At 43.2% G+C, this 16,760-nt stretch overlaps 1 protein-coding gene and 1 pseudogene across 4 annotated transcripts in view; both read right to left on the bottom strand.

Moving 5' to 3' along the window:
- Positions 1-16,760, bottom strand: part of PABIR2 (PABIR family member 2) — a 205,132-nt gene that overhangs the window by 129,429 nt on the left and 58,943 nt on the right. Inside the window, exons 10-11 of one of the 4 annotated variants that reach the window (XM_088028638.1) lie at positions 6,340-6,502; positions 1,270-1,342 (exon numbers count right to left, since the gene is read on the bottom strand). The exons of 2 other annotated variants lie outside the window; for them this stretch is intronic. In XM_088028638.1, the coding sequence (XP_087884764.1) occupies positions 6,388-6,502 (115 nt within the window). In that variant the 3' untranslated portion in view covers positions 1,270-1,342; positions 6,340-6,387. Of the gene's footprint in view, positions 1-1,269; positions 1,343-6,339; positions 6,503-16,760 lie in introns of those variants that run through there. One more of the 4 variants, XM_088028639.1, reaches the window with a different exon arrangement.
- On the bottom strand, positions 831-2,728 carry LOC114201645 (small ribosomal subunit protein eS27-like pseudogene; annotated as a pseudogene).

Genomic DNA, 16,760 nt, shown 5'->3' with positions numbered 1-16,760 from the left:
CCTGGGCTGGGTTCCCTGCAGCTTGGGTCGTTCCTGGACTCAGGTGTGTCCACACGGCCAGGGGCCACGTGTGCAGGGGCAGTGGGGGGGGGGAGTGGGGGGGAGAGTAGGCACCTGGGGATGTGAGGACTGGCAGCCCCCCTCTGCAACCTCCTCTCCAGGGAAATCGGGCAGCTGAACCAAAGGAGAAGGCAGCCTCCAGGGGCCCTGTGGAGCCTAGAGGGAGTGAGACTGGGGAGAGAAGAGAGGCTGGTCCCAGCCACTCTGCCTGGGAAGTGGTGGGGAGCTGAGCCCATCGTATTTATAAATCTGCCATTTTTACCTCGGGCCAGCCCAAACCACCTCCTCCTTCCCTCCTGAGGTCTCCCCATCTGGGCACAACCAAGGCCCAAATGGGTTGGGGACTCACCCACCCCAGGGGTGACCACGGTCTTAAGATGGAGCCTTCTTTCCTTGCTTGGTGCATTTTCAGAGCTCAGAAACCTCCATTCCTTTGTAGCTTTTATTTGACACTCACAGCCCCAGGCCCCCCTCCTTTCTTGCTTCTGTTTTCTCTGTCTCGGTCTATCTGTCTCTCTGTCTCTCTCTGTCCCTTTATGGAAATTGGCTGCCCTCTCAAAGTAGAGTAGAATATAGTAGAATCCCAGCAGGGCTTTCCCTGGGGCGTTCATCCCTTTGCCAGAGCTTTTGTTTTTCTCTCTCATTCCTCACATGTATACCCCAAATCCTAGTAATTCTCCACCTTTTTCTTTTTCATTGCAGCAACACACACAGAACATAAAATTGACGTTTTTTAAAAAAGATTTTATTTATTTATTTATTTGAGAGGGAGGGTGAGAGAGAGAGAGGAAGGAAAAGAGAGAGCTGAGAGTAAGGGAAAGAAGAGAGACAAGCAGACTCTGCAGAGCGCGGAGTCCGATGAGCGGCTCGATGCAGGGCTCGATCTCAAGACTCCGAGATCGTGACCTGAGCTAAAATCAAGAGTCGGATGCTTAACTGACTGAGCCATCCAGGCGCCCCGACATTTTTTTTTAAATCCAAAATGTGTTTATTGGGATAGTTTCCCATTCATCTTCATTTTGGGTGCTTTTAGTGCTGCTTCTGTCTGACGGAGCCTCCCTCTGTAAGCCTTGCTTTTCCTCCTGTGGGCTGCAAAGGGCAGGGGCAGCTGGCAAACAACTATGGTTTGTGTGTGGCTAGAGATGATAGTGACTCCGTAGGATTCCGGGCATTTCACGTCCGTGAAGCAGGAGTTGAGTGTCTGCACCAGGTGCTTCTTCTTGTGCTTCCTCTTCTCCTCTTCCAGGGATGGGTGGAGAAGGTCCTTCGTGAGGGGCACATTCTTATGGGGAGGTCGTCACCACCAGAAAGGCCATAAAATTGATGTTAACCATTTTTAAGTGTCCAGTTCAGGGGCATTAAGCACATTCACACCGTTGTGCGCCATCTTTCTCCAGAATTCGTCTTCCCTGACTGAAACTGTACATATTAAACAACTCTCCTTTTGCCCCACCTCAAGCCCCTGGCAACCACCATTCTGTTGCTATGAATGTGACTACTCTAGGTACCCCACGTAAATGGAATCGTATGGTATTTTTTGTGTGTGTGACAGGCTGATTTCATTTAGCCTAACATCTTCAGGTGTCATCTATCGTGTGTAGCAGGTGTCAGAATTTCCTCCCTTTTTAAGGCTGAATAATACCCCCCTGTATGGACATACTACCTTTTGCTTACATTGCTTCCACCTTCTAAACTTGCCTTTGAATTGTGGAAATATTAGGCATGAACACCCGAAGTGCTGAAGCTCTCCAGTGCCCTATCCTCTGCTCTCCAGAATCCTCGTCTCAGACCACCACAACCCCCAGGTATTACTAGCACGCAGACCAGTTACTAAGTGGTTGGCATATTCTCTTGTGCTTAATCTTCACAACAATGCAGCGAGGTGGGTGTTTCTCCTGTATAACAGAGTCTTCTACCGAGACGCAGAAAAGCTAAGCAACTTGCCGAAGGCCAGTTAATATGCAGCAGAGCTCGCATTTGAAACCCCCAATCAGGCTTGTCTGACTGCAAAGCCTCTACTCAGAAGCACCATTCCCAGTGCCTACGCAAGGCCCAGAGGCCCTTTGCCACCAGTTCCTCCTGTTTGGTTTCAGATTGGGTTGGTTTGTAAGAAAAGTAGAGCTGACTCTATGCACTGACAGACCATTGACCACATGTGCCTGGAAGGGCCCTTTCGATCCTGAAATCCTGGCCACCACCCTCTTGCACGCACATGCGTGCACACGTACACACACACACACACACACACACAAAGAGTTCTGAAATCATTCTGCTCTGGGGGCTGTCAAGACTTCTCTATTGCTGTTTAAGCCAGGCAGCGAGCATTACTGAGATGCTGGGATTTGTTTTAACTTTGTTCATCAATTAGTCGAAAGAAGCCTGGACCAGACTTGGGACTTGGTTCGTGTTCTTGGATCTGCTACTCTTCCATAAGCTATTTGTTTCACTTCCTCTCCGGAGGCAATCTGCTCTTGAATGGATTAATTACAGAGGTGCCCAGCATTTGAAAATGCTAGAAGAATTAGGCTTGAGGCTGTTGGCAGATGCTTACCTGTTCGTGTAAGTGTGCCTTAGAAGCTTGAGTGACACCACTTTCTACCAAGGAAAAGAAGGGCTGAGGGGCTTTGTGGCTGAGACTTGGGGGGGGTGGTGTGGAGGGGTGCCCCATGGAGGTGAGAAAAAGCCTAGTGAGGCCGGGAACTTGCAAATAGAAAACACAAACTCAATTGCCTCAATTTTGCTAGGAGCTGGCCAAGTCCACAGCTCCCTCTGATGCTACCCCAAAGGCTGGCCAGAGTGGTTCTGCACATGCCGGTACCCTGGGCAGCAGCAGGCCCAGCTGGGTAAACAGAAGTGCAGGAGCAAAACAAGCCAATAAATCATGGCACGGCTCTAGGCTGCCCCAGTCCCCTCCTCCCTCTCCCTCTTCCTTTCCAGCTCCCCCGGGTCTCCCTATCAAGCAAATGGGCCCAGGTGTCCTTTGATCTATCTCCTTGCCCTTCACAAGGGAGAAATGTATCCATAGGAAGGGTGAGCTCAGCCCCACCTGTGATCTGCCCCAGGGTTCCTTGCAGGGAGCTGTGAGCTTCACACATCCAGTTGCTAATGGCAAAAGAGAGAAGCAGACATGGGGTGTTTGAGAAGCTTAAGGTTGGCCTATGGTTAGAGGGGCCCTGGGTGGTTGACCTTTATAGAGTTAGAGATGAATAGGCCTGTTCTCCACCTCAAGCATGAGCCATCGCCTATACTAAGCACACGGAGCCCTGATGGGACCAGAGCTAAGCTCAAACTCCACCACTGCTCCTTTGCCTTGTGACTTGTGTTTTTCATACACTCCCTATGCTCGTAATTTGGAGCTCTCACATTTTGGAGAGCCCTCATCCTGCTAGTAAACAGATATATCGCCCACTGTTGGATCATTGATCCACAGAGGCCTTCTTCCTTCAGGAGGCCCATACAGTGTCCTGTTCTACTGGGTAGAGATCTTCTGACTGCTGTACCCCCAGTGCCTAGAACAGTGACAACATCTCATTGGTGCTGATTAAACACTTCTTGGGTGAATGAATGAATTGGCATAATGTAATGGTGGAGGGGTCAGTCTGTGAAGTCAGAACAGAACTGTAGCCCAGGTTCTGCCAGTTTGACCTTGAGAAAGATAACTTCCCTTGGCCTTGGTTTTCTTGTCGATAAAATAATATCATAAAAAGAGTAATGTGTGAATTAAAAAAAATAATGCATGCACTGAGCCAGTGCATGACCCGTAAGTCCTCAGTAAGATGTTAGTTATTATTATTTTGTATATCAACTCCAGGCAACCGGTCTAGGTTGCTGCAGGTGCTGAATTGAGAATTCTGTGGTCTCAACCCAACTCGATGGAAAGCAGTGCTCTAAGGCTTGCTATGAGTGAAGATAGGAGAAATGGGAGCTTACTCACAGGGGATTTGCCTTCTCTGGTTTGGCCATGAAAATGGCCAACCCTGAACCATCTTGGAATACTCTTTAGGGAGAAGTACATTGTGTACATATGGCAAATTGCTTTTATCAGCCATGCAGGTGTAAGAAAAAAGCTTAGGGCTTCAGTGGGGACTGCCACCCACAGTAAAGGCAAGGGTGGAGAGTAGGCCTGCCTACTAAAATTCCAAAACTATTCAAATATCCCACTGCTTGCCTAGGGTTGGAAGTAGCATTCTTTTTAAAAAGATTTATTTATTTATTTGAGAGAGAGAGCATGAGCAGGAGGAGAGGGCAGAGGGAGAGGGAGAGAACCCTCAAGCAGACTCCCCACTGAGCATGGAACCCCATACAGGGTTCAATCCCAGGACCCTGAGATCATGACCTGGGCCGAAATCAGGAGTCAGATGCTCAACAGACTGAGCCACCCAGGTGCCCCAGAAATAGCATTCTTCATCAAAGAAGCAGACCCTGATGGGAAGTCACTCCCCTATTCTTGAGTCTCTGGTTCTATAAGAAGAATGACTGTCTTTCCATGTGCTTGAGTCTGTCAAATATCACACACTATATTTCAAACATGTGAGTTGACATCATGTGAGCAATACTGCAACTCATTTCCAACCCTATTTGAACTTCAAAGGACATGTCAGCCACATTAGTCCCTCCTAAGTATGTGGCACTTTTGATCAACAGGTACCTGATGGCCAAGAAGACTTAGAGGCCCATGTGTATTTAGAAATGGAGCCAAGAAAGAGAATTTTTGACTAAAGGTAAATGAACCTAAGTCTTGTAAAGTTTGAGTTCAGCTGTAAACACAAAGCACATGAAGTCAGAGAAAGTCTTAAATTCTCTATCTGAAAACGCTCCAATGACATCATCTTAAGCCTGGGAGTGTCTTTGGGGTCTGGAGAAGTGTGAGCCAGGAAGCCTCCATGGAGGAAAAAAAAAAATGTTCCCCGTCACAAAGTCTCTCCAAAGACTTCTGGCTCTCAACAAAGCGGTAGGGTGGACTTGGGCTCCGAGGGGCACTGTGAGGGTAGGAGTATAACCTTTCACTCCCCATTCCCTGAACGAGCTTCACCAAACAACGAACTTGCCTTTGTACATTACTTGAAAAGTACCTAAAGAACACCCTGCTCTCCAGAAATACCTCCTTCTTGGCCTCTCTCACAAGTCACCTTTTTTTCTTTTAACAGCTTTAGGGCTTGACATTCCTCATGATCAGAGAATTTGGACAGGGTAACTTAGGGAGGCCTTAGCAAACAAGAACACGTGACTCAAGCAAGTGGATGCCATCTGGTTAGTTAGTAAGGCTTGTGGGCAAGCGGCACTCAATAGGGAACCAATTATGAGAGTAGTCTCAGGGCCTAAGGTCCCAGCTGGGGGGTGGGGGCGGGCAGAGACCTCAGAGATCTAATCCTAGGACCTGGCTACCTGAGGCCACCAGGGGCTAGACACAGCAGCAGAAGAGGGAGATTTGAGGGCAAAGAAAACAAATGTTTACATTTTGCCTGGAGCCATGCTGGGCAGCACTTCTCTCAGAGTCCTTTCTCACCAGACGGAAGGGAGACAAAGCTGAAAGATTGCTCACCTCCTTTTCTCTGCACGCCTCCCTCCTTTGCCAAATGAATGGGGTACAAAGGGGCCTGTGAATGATTGTGTTTGGCAGAAAGGCTAGGCCCCCTCTTTATGGGTTGCTTACTGATAAAGAATTTATAATAGTCATTCTCTAAATAGAAAGAATTTCATTTTCGCCTCACACCTGGGCAAAACTATGGACAAATATTCTTTACGAATATAGATGTAAAAATCCTCAAAAAAATTCACAATAGGTGAATCCATGGAGACAAAAAGTAGATTAGTGGTTGCCAAGGGCTAGGAAGAGGGAAGAATAAGGAGTGACTGTTTAATGTGTATGGGGTTTCCTTCCGGGGTGATGAAAATGTTCTGGAATTACATAGCAGTGATGATTGCACAACAGTGTGAATGTACTAAATGCTACTGAGTTGGACACACTGAAATGGTTGAAATGGTGAATTTTATGTTATGTGTATTTTACCACAATAATAAAAAATCTTCAACAAAAATATAGTTGACCCTTGAAGAATGCAGGGGTTAGGGGCACCAATCCCCCCATGCAGTCAAAAATCCACATGTAACTTTTCATTCCCCAAAAACTTAACTACTGCTGACTGAAAGCCTCACCAATAACATAAACAGTCAATTAACACATATTTTGTATGTTATACATATTATATACTATATTCTTACAATAACATAAGCTAGAGAAAAGAAAATGTTATTAAGAAAATCATGAGAGAGGGGTACCTGGGTGGCTCAGTCAGTTGAGCATCCGACTCTTGGTTTTGGCTCAGGTCATGATCTCAGGGTCGTGGAATGGAGCCCCACGTCGGGCTCTGCACTGGGCATGGAGACTGCTTTGGATTCATTCTCTCCCTCTCCCTCTGCCCCTCCCCCACCCTCTCTCTTCCTAAAAAAAAAAAAGAGAGAGAAAATACATTTACACTACTATACTGTGTTTATTGAAAAAGATCTACATATAAGTGGACCTATCCATTTCAAGCCCGTGTTGCTCAAGGATCAACTATACCCCAAAATTGAAATCAACAACATATAAAAAGGATTATATACAATGACCAAGTGGGATTTTTTCCCAGGAATTCAAGGTTGGTTCAACATAGGAAAATCAATCCCTATAATATGCTATAGTAATAGAACAAAGGACAAAAACCACATGTTCATCTCAATAGTTGCAGGACAAGTATTTGATAAAATCCAGTATCTTTTCATGATAAAAACACTCAACAAACTAGGAATAGAAAGTAACTTCCTCAGTCTGCCAAAGGGCATCTATGAAAAACTCACAGCTAACATAAAATGTAATGGTATAAAGACTGAAAGCTTTGGGGCGCCTGGGCAGCTCAGTCAGTTAAGCATCTGCCTTCAGCTCAGGTCATGATCCTGGAATCAAGCCACATGTTGGGCTCCCGAGTCTGCTTGTCTCTCTCCCTCCACCCTCTCTCCCGCCTCGTGCTCTCTATTGCCCACTCTCTCTCTCTCAAATAAATAAATAAAATCTTTTAGGGGTGCCTGGGTGGCTCAGTTGGTTAAGTGTCTGCCTTCGGCTCAGGTCATGATCCTGGAGTCCTGGGATCGAGTCCCGCATCGGGCTCCCTGCTCAGTGGGGTGTCTGCTTCTCCCTCTGCCTCTGCCCCTGCTCGTGTGTGTTCTCTCTCGCTCGCTCGCTCACTCTCTCTCTCAAATAAATAAATAAAACCTTAAAAATAAAATAAAATAAAATCTTTTTTTTTTAAAGACTGAAAGCTCTTTCCCTAAAATCAGGAATAATACAGAGATTTCTACTCTCACCACTTCTATTCAACATTGTACCAGAGGTTCTAACCAGGCCAATTAGGCAAGAGAAAGAAATAAAAGGCATCCATATTGGAAAGAAAGAAGTAAACATATCCCTATTCATAGATGATATAGTCTTATATGTAGAAAATTCTAAAGAATCTACCAAAATAACCTATTCGAGCTAGTAATCATGCTCAGCAAGATTGCAGGATACAAGATTTACAAAAAAAAAAAAAAAAAAAAAGGGAGAGAGAGAGAGCACAAAGGAAAAAAAGAGAGAGACAAACCAAGAAACAGACTCTTAACTATAGTGAACAAACTGATGATTACCAGGGGGGAGGTGTGTAGGGGGCTGGATTACATAGACTATGGAGATTAAGGCATACACTTGTTGTGATGAGCACTGGGTGATACATGGAAGTGTTGAAGTACTGTATTGTACACCTGAGGCTAACATAACACTGTATGTTAACTATACTAGAATTTAAAATAAAATTTTAAAAGATCAATTGTATTACCATACACAAACCATGGACACCCTGAAAATCAAATTAAGAAAATAATTCCATTTACAATAAAGTAATAAAATAATTAGGAATAAATTTAACAAAAGAGGTGCAAGACCTGCACACTGAAAACTATAAAACATTATTGGGCAAAATAAAAGAAGACCTAAATAAATGAAAAGACATTCTTCATTGATGGATTAGAAGACATAATTATTGTTATGATTGCAATACTCCCCTAATCAATCATTTTGAATCAAACAGATGCAATGCAATCCCTAACGAACTCCCAGTGGGCTTTTCATGCAGAAATTGACATGCTGATCCTAAAACTCATATGGAAATGGCAAGAGACCAGGAGCTAAAACTATAAGAACTAAAACTCTTAGAAGATAACATAGCTATAAATCCTCGTGACCTCGGATTAGGGTAATGGATTCTTAAATAGGACACCAAAAGCACAAGTGACAAAAGAAAAAAGAAAAGATAAATCAGACTGCGTGAAAATGTAAAGCCATTGTACCACAAATTATACCATCTAGAACATGAAAAGACAACATGAAGAATGGGAGAAAATATTTGCAAGTCACACACCTAATAAGGGACTTACTTGTATCTCAAATATATAAAAAGCTCTTACAAACTTAATAACAAAAAGACAAATGACCCAATTAAAAGTGGGCAAAAGATCTGAAAAGACAAGGCCAATAAGGACATGTAAAGATGTTCAGCATCATTAGCCACCAAGAAAATGCAAACCGGAACTATAAAGAGAGGGGTGCCTGGGTGGCTCAGTCAGTTAAGCATCTGACTTTGGCTCAGGTCACGATCCCAGAGTCCTGGGATCGAGCCCCGCCTCTGGCTCCCTGCTCAGCAGGGTATCTGCTTCTCCCTCTGCCCCTCTCCCCACTCATGCTTACGCTCGCTTGCTCTCTTTCTCTCTGAAACAAATAAATAAAATCTTAAAAAAAAAACTCTAAAGAGATACTGTTTCACATCCACTAGAATGGCTATAATAAAAAAGACAGATAATAACAAGTGTTAGCAAAGATGTGGAGAACTTAGAATGCTTGCACACTACTGGTAGAAATGTAAAATGATGCTGCCACTTTGGAAAACAGTCGGCCCTTCCTCAAACGTTAAACATAGTTATCATGTGACCTAACAATTCCACTCCTAGGTATAGACACCCAAGAGAAATGAAACATGTCTACCCAAAAACTTGTATACAAATGTTCATAAGAACACTATTCACGGGGCGCCTGGGTGGCTCAGTCATTAAGCGTCTGCCTTTGGCTCAGGTCATGGTCCCAGGGTCCTGGGATCGAGCCCTACATCAGGCTCCCTGCTCGGCGGGAAGCCTGCTTCTCCCTCTCCCACTCCCCCTGCTTGTGTTCCCTCTCTCCCTGCGTCTCTCTCTGTCAAATAAATAAATAAAATCTTAAAAAAAAAAAAAGAACACCATTCACGATAGTCAAAAGGTGGAAAAAACTGAAATGTCCATCAACTGATAAATGGATAAAGAAAATGCAGTACATCTATACCATGGAATCTTATTCAGCCATAAAAAGAATAAACCTTAAAAACATTAAGCAAAGTGAAAGAAGCCAGACCAAAAAAAGGCTACATATTATATGATTCCATTTACATGAAATGCCCAGAAGAGCAAAATCCATACAGACAGAAAGGTTAGTGGTTGCCAAGGGTTGGGGGGGAGAAGGAGGGGAGAAGGAATGGGAAGTGATGGCTAATGTGTAAGAAATGTCTTTCTGGTATGATGAGAATATTCTGGAACTGGATAGTGGTAATGATTGTGCCACTTTTTGAATATACTAAAACCACTGAATTTTATACTTTAAAAGAGTACATTTTATGGCATGTGAATTACATTGCAATAAAAAAATGGGAAAAAGTTTTTTGGGGGCGATCACTCTGATTTTTGGTATGTAACTCAGAAGGAACTCATGGAATTATGTCAACTCTCATTTTCCTATTTCTATGAATAAGATTTCTCAGTCTTTATGTATATAAAGAAAGAAAATTAGAAATGGAATTGATGCTGAAGAATAGTGTGTTTCTAGCAATAAGTAATATTTATCCACGGACACCTTAAAAAAATCTCATCCATTTCATTAAAGATGCAGTTAAATATAAACTTACTTTTTGTAGCTAATAATTATTTTTATTTTTTAAGATTTATTTATTTGAGAGAGAGAGAGAGGGAGAGCGTGAGCAGGGGAAGGGGCAGAGGGAGAGAATATCCAAGTAGACTCTGCACTGAGTGCAGAGCCCAAGCAGGGTTTGATCCCAGGACCCTGAGATCATGACCTAAGCCGAATCTAGGAGTAGGATGCTTAACTGACTGAGCCACGCAGGCTCCCCTATTTTCAAAAACTTTTAACATATTTATTCTGTTCTTATCATTTGTGTACAGCAACTGTAATATTTTTAAATAATTAGTGTTTTGTGGACACAGGAAGCAAAAGTTAATTTCAATTTATAAGCATATTTTTGTTACCAAAAGTCTGAGAGGGGGAGCATTAGACTTTTGTGTATAAACATGTACTACCTTAAGATAAAATTCTCTGGGGCAAGTGAACTCGAAAATACAGATTGAGGGAGTACAGTGTTAAATGCTTGAAAAGATCTCGTTTCTATGTTTTCAAGTAAAATGATGGTGGGTAAAATCACTTTGGTGTTTAGATTCCATTAATACATTTAAAAGAACGAAGAAACAGTTTTATTTTAAATGCTGATATTTACAATAGATTGGAAATAACATCTTTGCAACTGTTTACACTTAAGCCTGTAAAACTGTGTGATAAAAATGTGCAAGGGGACATTTAGTTATCAAAAGGTCAGAACACTGAGAATGGCACAGTATCATTTATGTGGTATTCTTGTCAAAAATGGATAACGTCAATCTAATCATGAAAAAATAACAGACAACCCTCCATTGAGGAGCATTCTACAAAGTAGCTGGTCAGTATCTTTAAAAAAGCATCAAGGTCATGAAAGAGAGAGGAAGACTGTTACAGATTGAAAGGACTAAGGGGACATGACAACTCAGTGTGATGTGGGATCCTGGATTGGATCCTAGAAGAGAAAAAAAGAAATCAGTTGAAGGACTCAGGAAATGTGAATAAACTCTGTTGTTTAGTGTAACAGACTAAATGTGTCCCCCCCCAAATTCATATGTTGAAACCTAACCCCTAATGTGATGGCATTGGGAGGTAGGGACTTTGGGAGATAATTAGGTCATGAGGGTGGAGCCCTCATGGATGGAATGAGTGCCATTATAAAGGGGACCCCAGGGGCGCCTGGGTGGCTCAGTCGGTTGGGCATCTGCCTTCGGCTCAGGTCATGATCCCAGGGTCCTGGGATAGAGTCCCGCATCGGGCTCCCTGCTCAGTGGGGAGTCTGCTTCTCTCTCTCCCTCTGCTGCTCCCCCTGCTTGTGCTCTCTCTGTCAAATAAATAAAATCTTTAAAAAAGGGGGAGGACCCCAGAAAGCTTTCTCTCCCTCTTTCTGCCCTGTGATGGCAGTCCGCAACCCAGAAAAAGGCCCTCATCCAACCATGGTGGCACCCATTTCTCAGACTTCCAGCCTCCAGTACTGTGAGAAATAAATTTCTGTTGTTTATAAGACACCCACTCTGTGGTACTTAGTTACAGCAGCCTGAACTAATACATTTAGTCAGTATTATTGTACCAATGTTAATTTCCTGGTTTTGATCACTATACCATGGTTAAGTCAGTTAACATCAGGGAAGACTGGGTAAAGGGTATACTGGAATTCTCTGTACTATTTTTTTCAACTTTCACATAAATCTAAAATTACTTCAAAATAAAACATTTAAGAAAATCACAGGGGATTGTGAGGCAAAAACGGTTGATGATTATTGAGTCATATGAGTCACAGTGTCCATGAGACAAAAGCAAACCATTGCAGCTCTTCCTGATTCTAAGACCCGAGAGAAACTTCTCCCCCGGTGCCCTCACCTCACACTGATGTGATAAGGTCCTTAGCATCCTCTTACAGGAAACAGCAACAAGTAGGCCTCATTTTTCTTTCTGTAGGTCTGCATTGTGCACTAAGAGGATGCTCACAGCTCTCTTCAGTGCAGGTGCTCTATTTATTTATTTATTTATTTATTTATTTTAAAAAGAGTGTTCTCCCTGATTACAAAAGCAATATAAACTTCTTATAGAGGGGCGCCTGGGTGGCTCAGTTGGTTAAGTGTCCGACCCTTGATTTCAGCTCAGGTCATGATCTCAGGGTTGTGAGATCAAGCCCTGCCTCGGGCTCTGTGCTGGGCATGGAGCCTGCTTAAGATTCACTCTGTCCCTCTTCCTCTGCCCCTCCCCGACCCTCCACCCCCATTTGCGTGTGTTCTCAATCTCTCTCTCAAAATAAAAAAAATATAATAAACTTCTTATAGAAATTTTGGAAAACAAATATAGCTACAAAGAAGAAAATAAAAATGTCTGCAATTGCACACTATGATGAGTATTTTGGGCTATTTCCTTCTAGTCTTTTTCCATGCATACATGCATGGTTGGGGGGGATTTTAATAAAAATATCAATCATCCCAATATAACTGCAAACTACTTTTTTTTACAATTACAATATGACTATCTCCCCACATCATGACATTTTTCTCCTACATTTTAAATCATAAATGTTGGGGTGCCTGGGTCGTTCAGTTAGTTAAACGTCTGTCTTCGGCTCAGGTCATGATCCCAGGGTCCTGGGATCGAGTCCCGCATCGGGCTCCTTGCTCAGTGGGGAGTCTGCTTTTCCATCTCCCTCTGCCCCCCCAACCCCTGGCTGTGTACTCTCTCTCTCTCTCGCGCTCACTCTCTCTCTCTCTCAAATAACATCTTAAAAAAATAAAATAAAAAATAAATTTTACTTAGTTAACATTCATGATTTAAATTAAATTTTTTTTAATCACAAAATAAAATTCCTTTGTGTGGATGCACCGAAATCGATGTTACTGACCCCCTATTACTAGATCTTGTGCTCGTCAACCCTACAGAGCCAAGGTCTCTGTTTCTACCATACTCTCTGCCTGCCGGGTAGGCAAATGGACCAACAGACATTTGTGGCTAATAAATGCCAAAGAAGATAGGGTTTCTGCTCTACCAAAACATAAGTAAGCCTCAGAATATTGCTTCCTAGTGGATGATGGTAAGGTGTGGTTGCCTATCTCCCTGAACCCCTATTTAGAAAAACGTTTGAGTCTAATGATGTATTATATGTCAGTTAATTGAATAAAAAAAGAGAAAAAAAGAAAAATGTTTGAGTATATCCCCAAATATCATATAGATATAATTTCAATATACTTATTTATATATTTAATTTATGCATATGTACTTACGTACCTATATATTGCCGATTTACAAATTATATTAATGTACTGCATGCTAACAAAATAATTGTGGACATTATATAATATATACAAAACCAGAAATTTATAAATTATGCATGAGAAATTTGTAAATTCTAATCAGGCACTCCTGAATTTTAGTGTGTCTGTTTTACATCATAAAGCATATACAGAAAATAGACATTTAAAAGTGATAAAATAAAGAGGCAATGGGAATAGACGTTCTAACATTTTCTTCCTGCCCCCTCAATGTACACACTCCACTCTGGAGATGGAGTGGGGTGAATGGAGAAATCTCCAACTTTACCCATTATTTGCTTGGAAAGAGGCAGCATGTCACTTGTCCCAACACCTTCAAATAGCTCCTGAAAGCATCCTCAGTCAGGAAGTCCACCTCAAACCCTCTTGGACCCCTCTAGGCATTTCAAATTGGCTCCTGCAGAGGATTGCTGACCTCTGTGCCACATGGTCGTTCGTTACGCTGCTGGTGTGTTGTCTATTGACTTTAGATTGTTGGAGCCTGTAGGCAAGAGGCGGGCCATTAATCTGTCCAGCACTTAGCATGCTGTTAGCCTTCATTGTTAGAGGCCACTGTGATTTGTAGACCAAACACAGGCCCTGGAGTCAGAAAACCTGGGTTTTGGTCCTTTCTCTGCCCCTTGCTTCATTGTGTGACCTTGGGCAAGCCCATTTATCTCTCTGAAGGAAGCTACAGTGTGCCATGGTGGTGGTGGGGGGGGGGCAATGTGACAAGCAGAAGAGACATACACCCTAGAATCAGCCAGACTTGGCTCAAATCTCAGCCCTGCCATGGGGTGCTATGCAATCTGGGGCAAGCTTATCTTCTCTCAGCTTTCATGTTCTCATTTTCAATTGGGGGATAATAATACCACCTATCTCACAGGCTTGTGAAAAGTTACTAGAATAACACTTAATGAACATTTGATGAATCTGACATCTAAAGGTAAGTAGAATTACTGCATGTCCAAGCCCTCCAAAGTCATCTGTTCCAACCCCCTCACTCCACAGACGAGCATACTGAGGACAAGACCCAGGAAGGGGGTTTGTCCAAGGCTGCACCCTGAACTCCATCTCTTCTATAGTCAGCAAACCTGGATTCTCATTAGGGTGCTAGTGTTAGCTCCAGGTGAATTCCCCTTAAGCAACCCTTTGCTTGCAACAGACATGTAATAGTTATTTTCCTACATATGAGGGGAGGAAAGGAAAGGGAGGAGAAGAGCCATGACACTAAACTAAGGCCCACAGGTCAGATAAAAACATTCAGCCATCTAGAAAGAATTTGGGTGACCATAACATTCATGAAAATGGCTCACATTCGATGGACCACGTATTACTCTAGGCACTTTTCACACATCAATGTACTTAATCCTCACAATAGCTTCATAATCCCCATTTTACAGCTGAGGAAATGGGCTCAGAAAAATTTTGCACTTGCCCGTGGTAATACAGTGGGAGAGCTAGGATTCCAACCTTGGTGATCTGTCTTAGGCAGTGGTTCTCCAACTTGCGCAAACATTAGAATCCCTGGGAGAGCTTGTTCAAACACAGATGACTGGGTCCCACCTTCAGAGTGTCTGATCAAGCAGGTCTGGGATGGGGCCCAAGAATTTCTATTTCTAATGAGTTCCCAGGTGAGACTGCTGCTGTTGGTAGAAGGGCCACAGTTTTGAACATCAATAGTATATGATTCTATAGTCAACCACCTTATTACACTACCCAGGTCATCCTCTTGCAAAATCCTTCATTGACTCCTCCATAACCTTAAGATAAAACACAAATGCCTCCTTAAAACACACAGGGCATTTCATGATCTGGCCTTAGTTAGCTTTCTAATCTCATCTCCTTCTGGTACCCTCCATTCACCCCATATCCATCCTCCAAAGCTATTTTCCATTTCAGAATGTACCAGAAGCTCTCTCTGGCTTCTGTTTGCATTTGCTATTCCTTCCGTCTAGGATGCCTGCACTCTCACATACTCCTCCCATCAACACTTAACTAACTTCTTGTGCTTTAAGGTTAGAGATTCAGCTGAAACATTACCTCCTTCCAGAAACCTAACAGAATCCTACTTCCTACCCTCTCTCCACGCTGGAGGGAGGGTCCTCTCTGGGGTCCCCAGTTCTCTGGCCTTCCTTCCTGCTCTCACTATCCTGTAATTTTCTATACAGTGGTTTCCCCTATGACCCCAAGGGACCTATTTTATTTATATTGGTATCCCCAGTACCTGATACATGGTAAATGCTTGTTAAACGAATGTACAAGGTTGATAGTTGGGGAGTGTCACCAGAACCCAAATAACAATATTAAAAACTGTTTGGTGAGGGGCGCCTGGCTGACCCAGTTGGTACAACATGCAACTCTTGATTTCCGGGTTGTAAGTTCAAGCCCCACATCAGGTGTAGAGATTTCTTAAAAATAAAATCTTAAAAAAAGTTTAAAAAAAATCAATAAATAAAAAATACAAACTGGTGAAAATATAGAATCAGAAAAAGCAAACTGCCTCTTGCTGTAAGCCTGTCCCAGGCACACAGAACTGATCAACCATTCTTTTTCCCATTGCCTGTCTCCCTTTCACCCTTTCCCTTCCTCCCCAACTCCGTGTCCAGTGCTGGACATACTCTGCCCATGCTCCTCAGGCTACATTTCCAGTCCCTCTGCCCCAGTCTCTGATTGCCTCCAGATTGCCATGAAAACTGCCCCCTTTTGCTGTGGGGTGAGAACGTGTCTCTGGCAACACTGTAGAACTTAGCCAACCCCAGTTTGCAGGGGTGTGTGCCCCTTCCCTCAAAAGTAGGGAAGATCAGTGAGGTGCCTGGGTGGCTCAGTCATTAAGTGTCTGCCTTCGGCTCAGGTCATGATCCCAGGGTCCTGGGATCGAGCCCCACATCGGGCTCCCTGCTCCACAGGAAGCCTGCTTCCCCCTCTCCCACTCCCCCTGCTTGTGTTCCTGCTCTCGCTATCTCTCTCTGTCAAATAAATAAATAAAATTTTTTTAAAAAGTAGGGAAGATCAGGAATGGAAGGAGAGGGCTGGGGGCATATATCCTGGGTGACATGGATTTCAATTCTCTTTCCAGATTGTGGCTGATTCTCTTTAGGGAAGTTGTTTTCACCCTCTTAGGAGAATGGAATGGGATCATTTCTCATGATTTTTTTTTCTCTTTCTGACATGAAGGCAGATAATGAATGCTGGTTGGCCCTGTGATTTACGAGTTCCTTGAAATGAGGAGATCTAAGAAGCATAAGATCAGCAGACATCTAAGAAGCATAAGACAAGTTTAATATTTATAATTTGCTCCTCCCAATGACTGGCCTCAAGTTTCATCAAAAGAGTTGTGGGTCAGCCAAAGCAAACAGTAGGGGGAGTTATACTTTGTAAAGTGTAACTATGAGATAGGGCCAACCAGCTCTTGTGGAAGTTCAAATAGAGTCACTTAACAAACAAACAACAAC

This window comes from Eumetopias jubatus, unplaced genomic scaffold (genome assembly GCF_037043125.1).
Source record: "Eumetopias jubatus isolate StellerSeaLion01/CBP00866 unplaced genomic scaffold, mEumJub1_p1.0 scaffold_11, whole genome shotgun sequence".
Taxonomy (NCBI): domain Eukaryota; kingdom Metazoa; phylum Chordata; class Mammalia; order Carnivora; family Otariidae; genus Eumetopias; species Eumetopias jubatus.
This window is presented reverse-complemented; position numbering and strand designations above follow the sequence as displayed.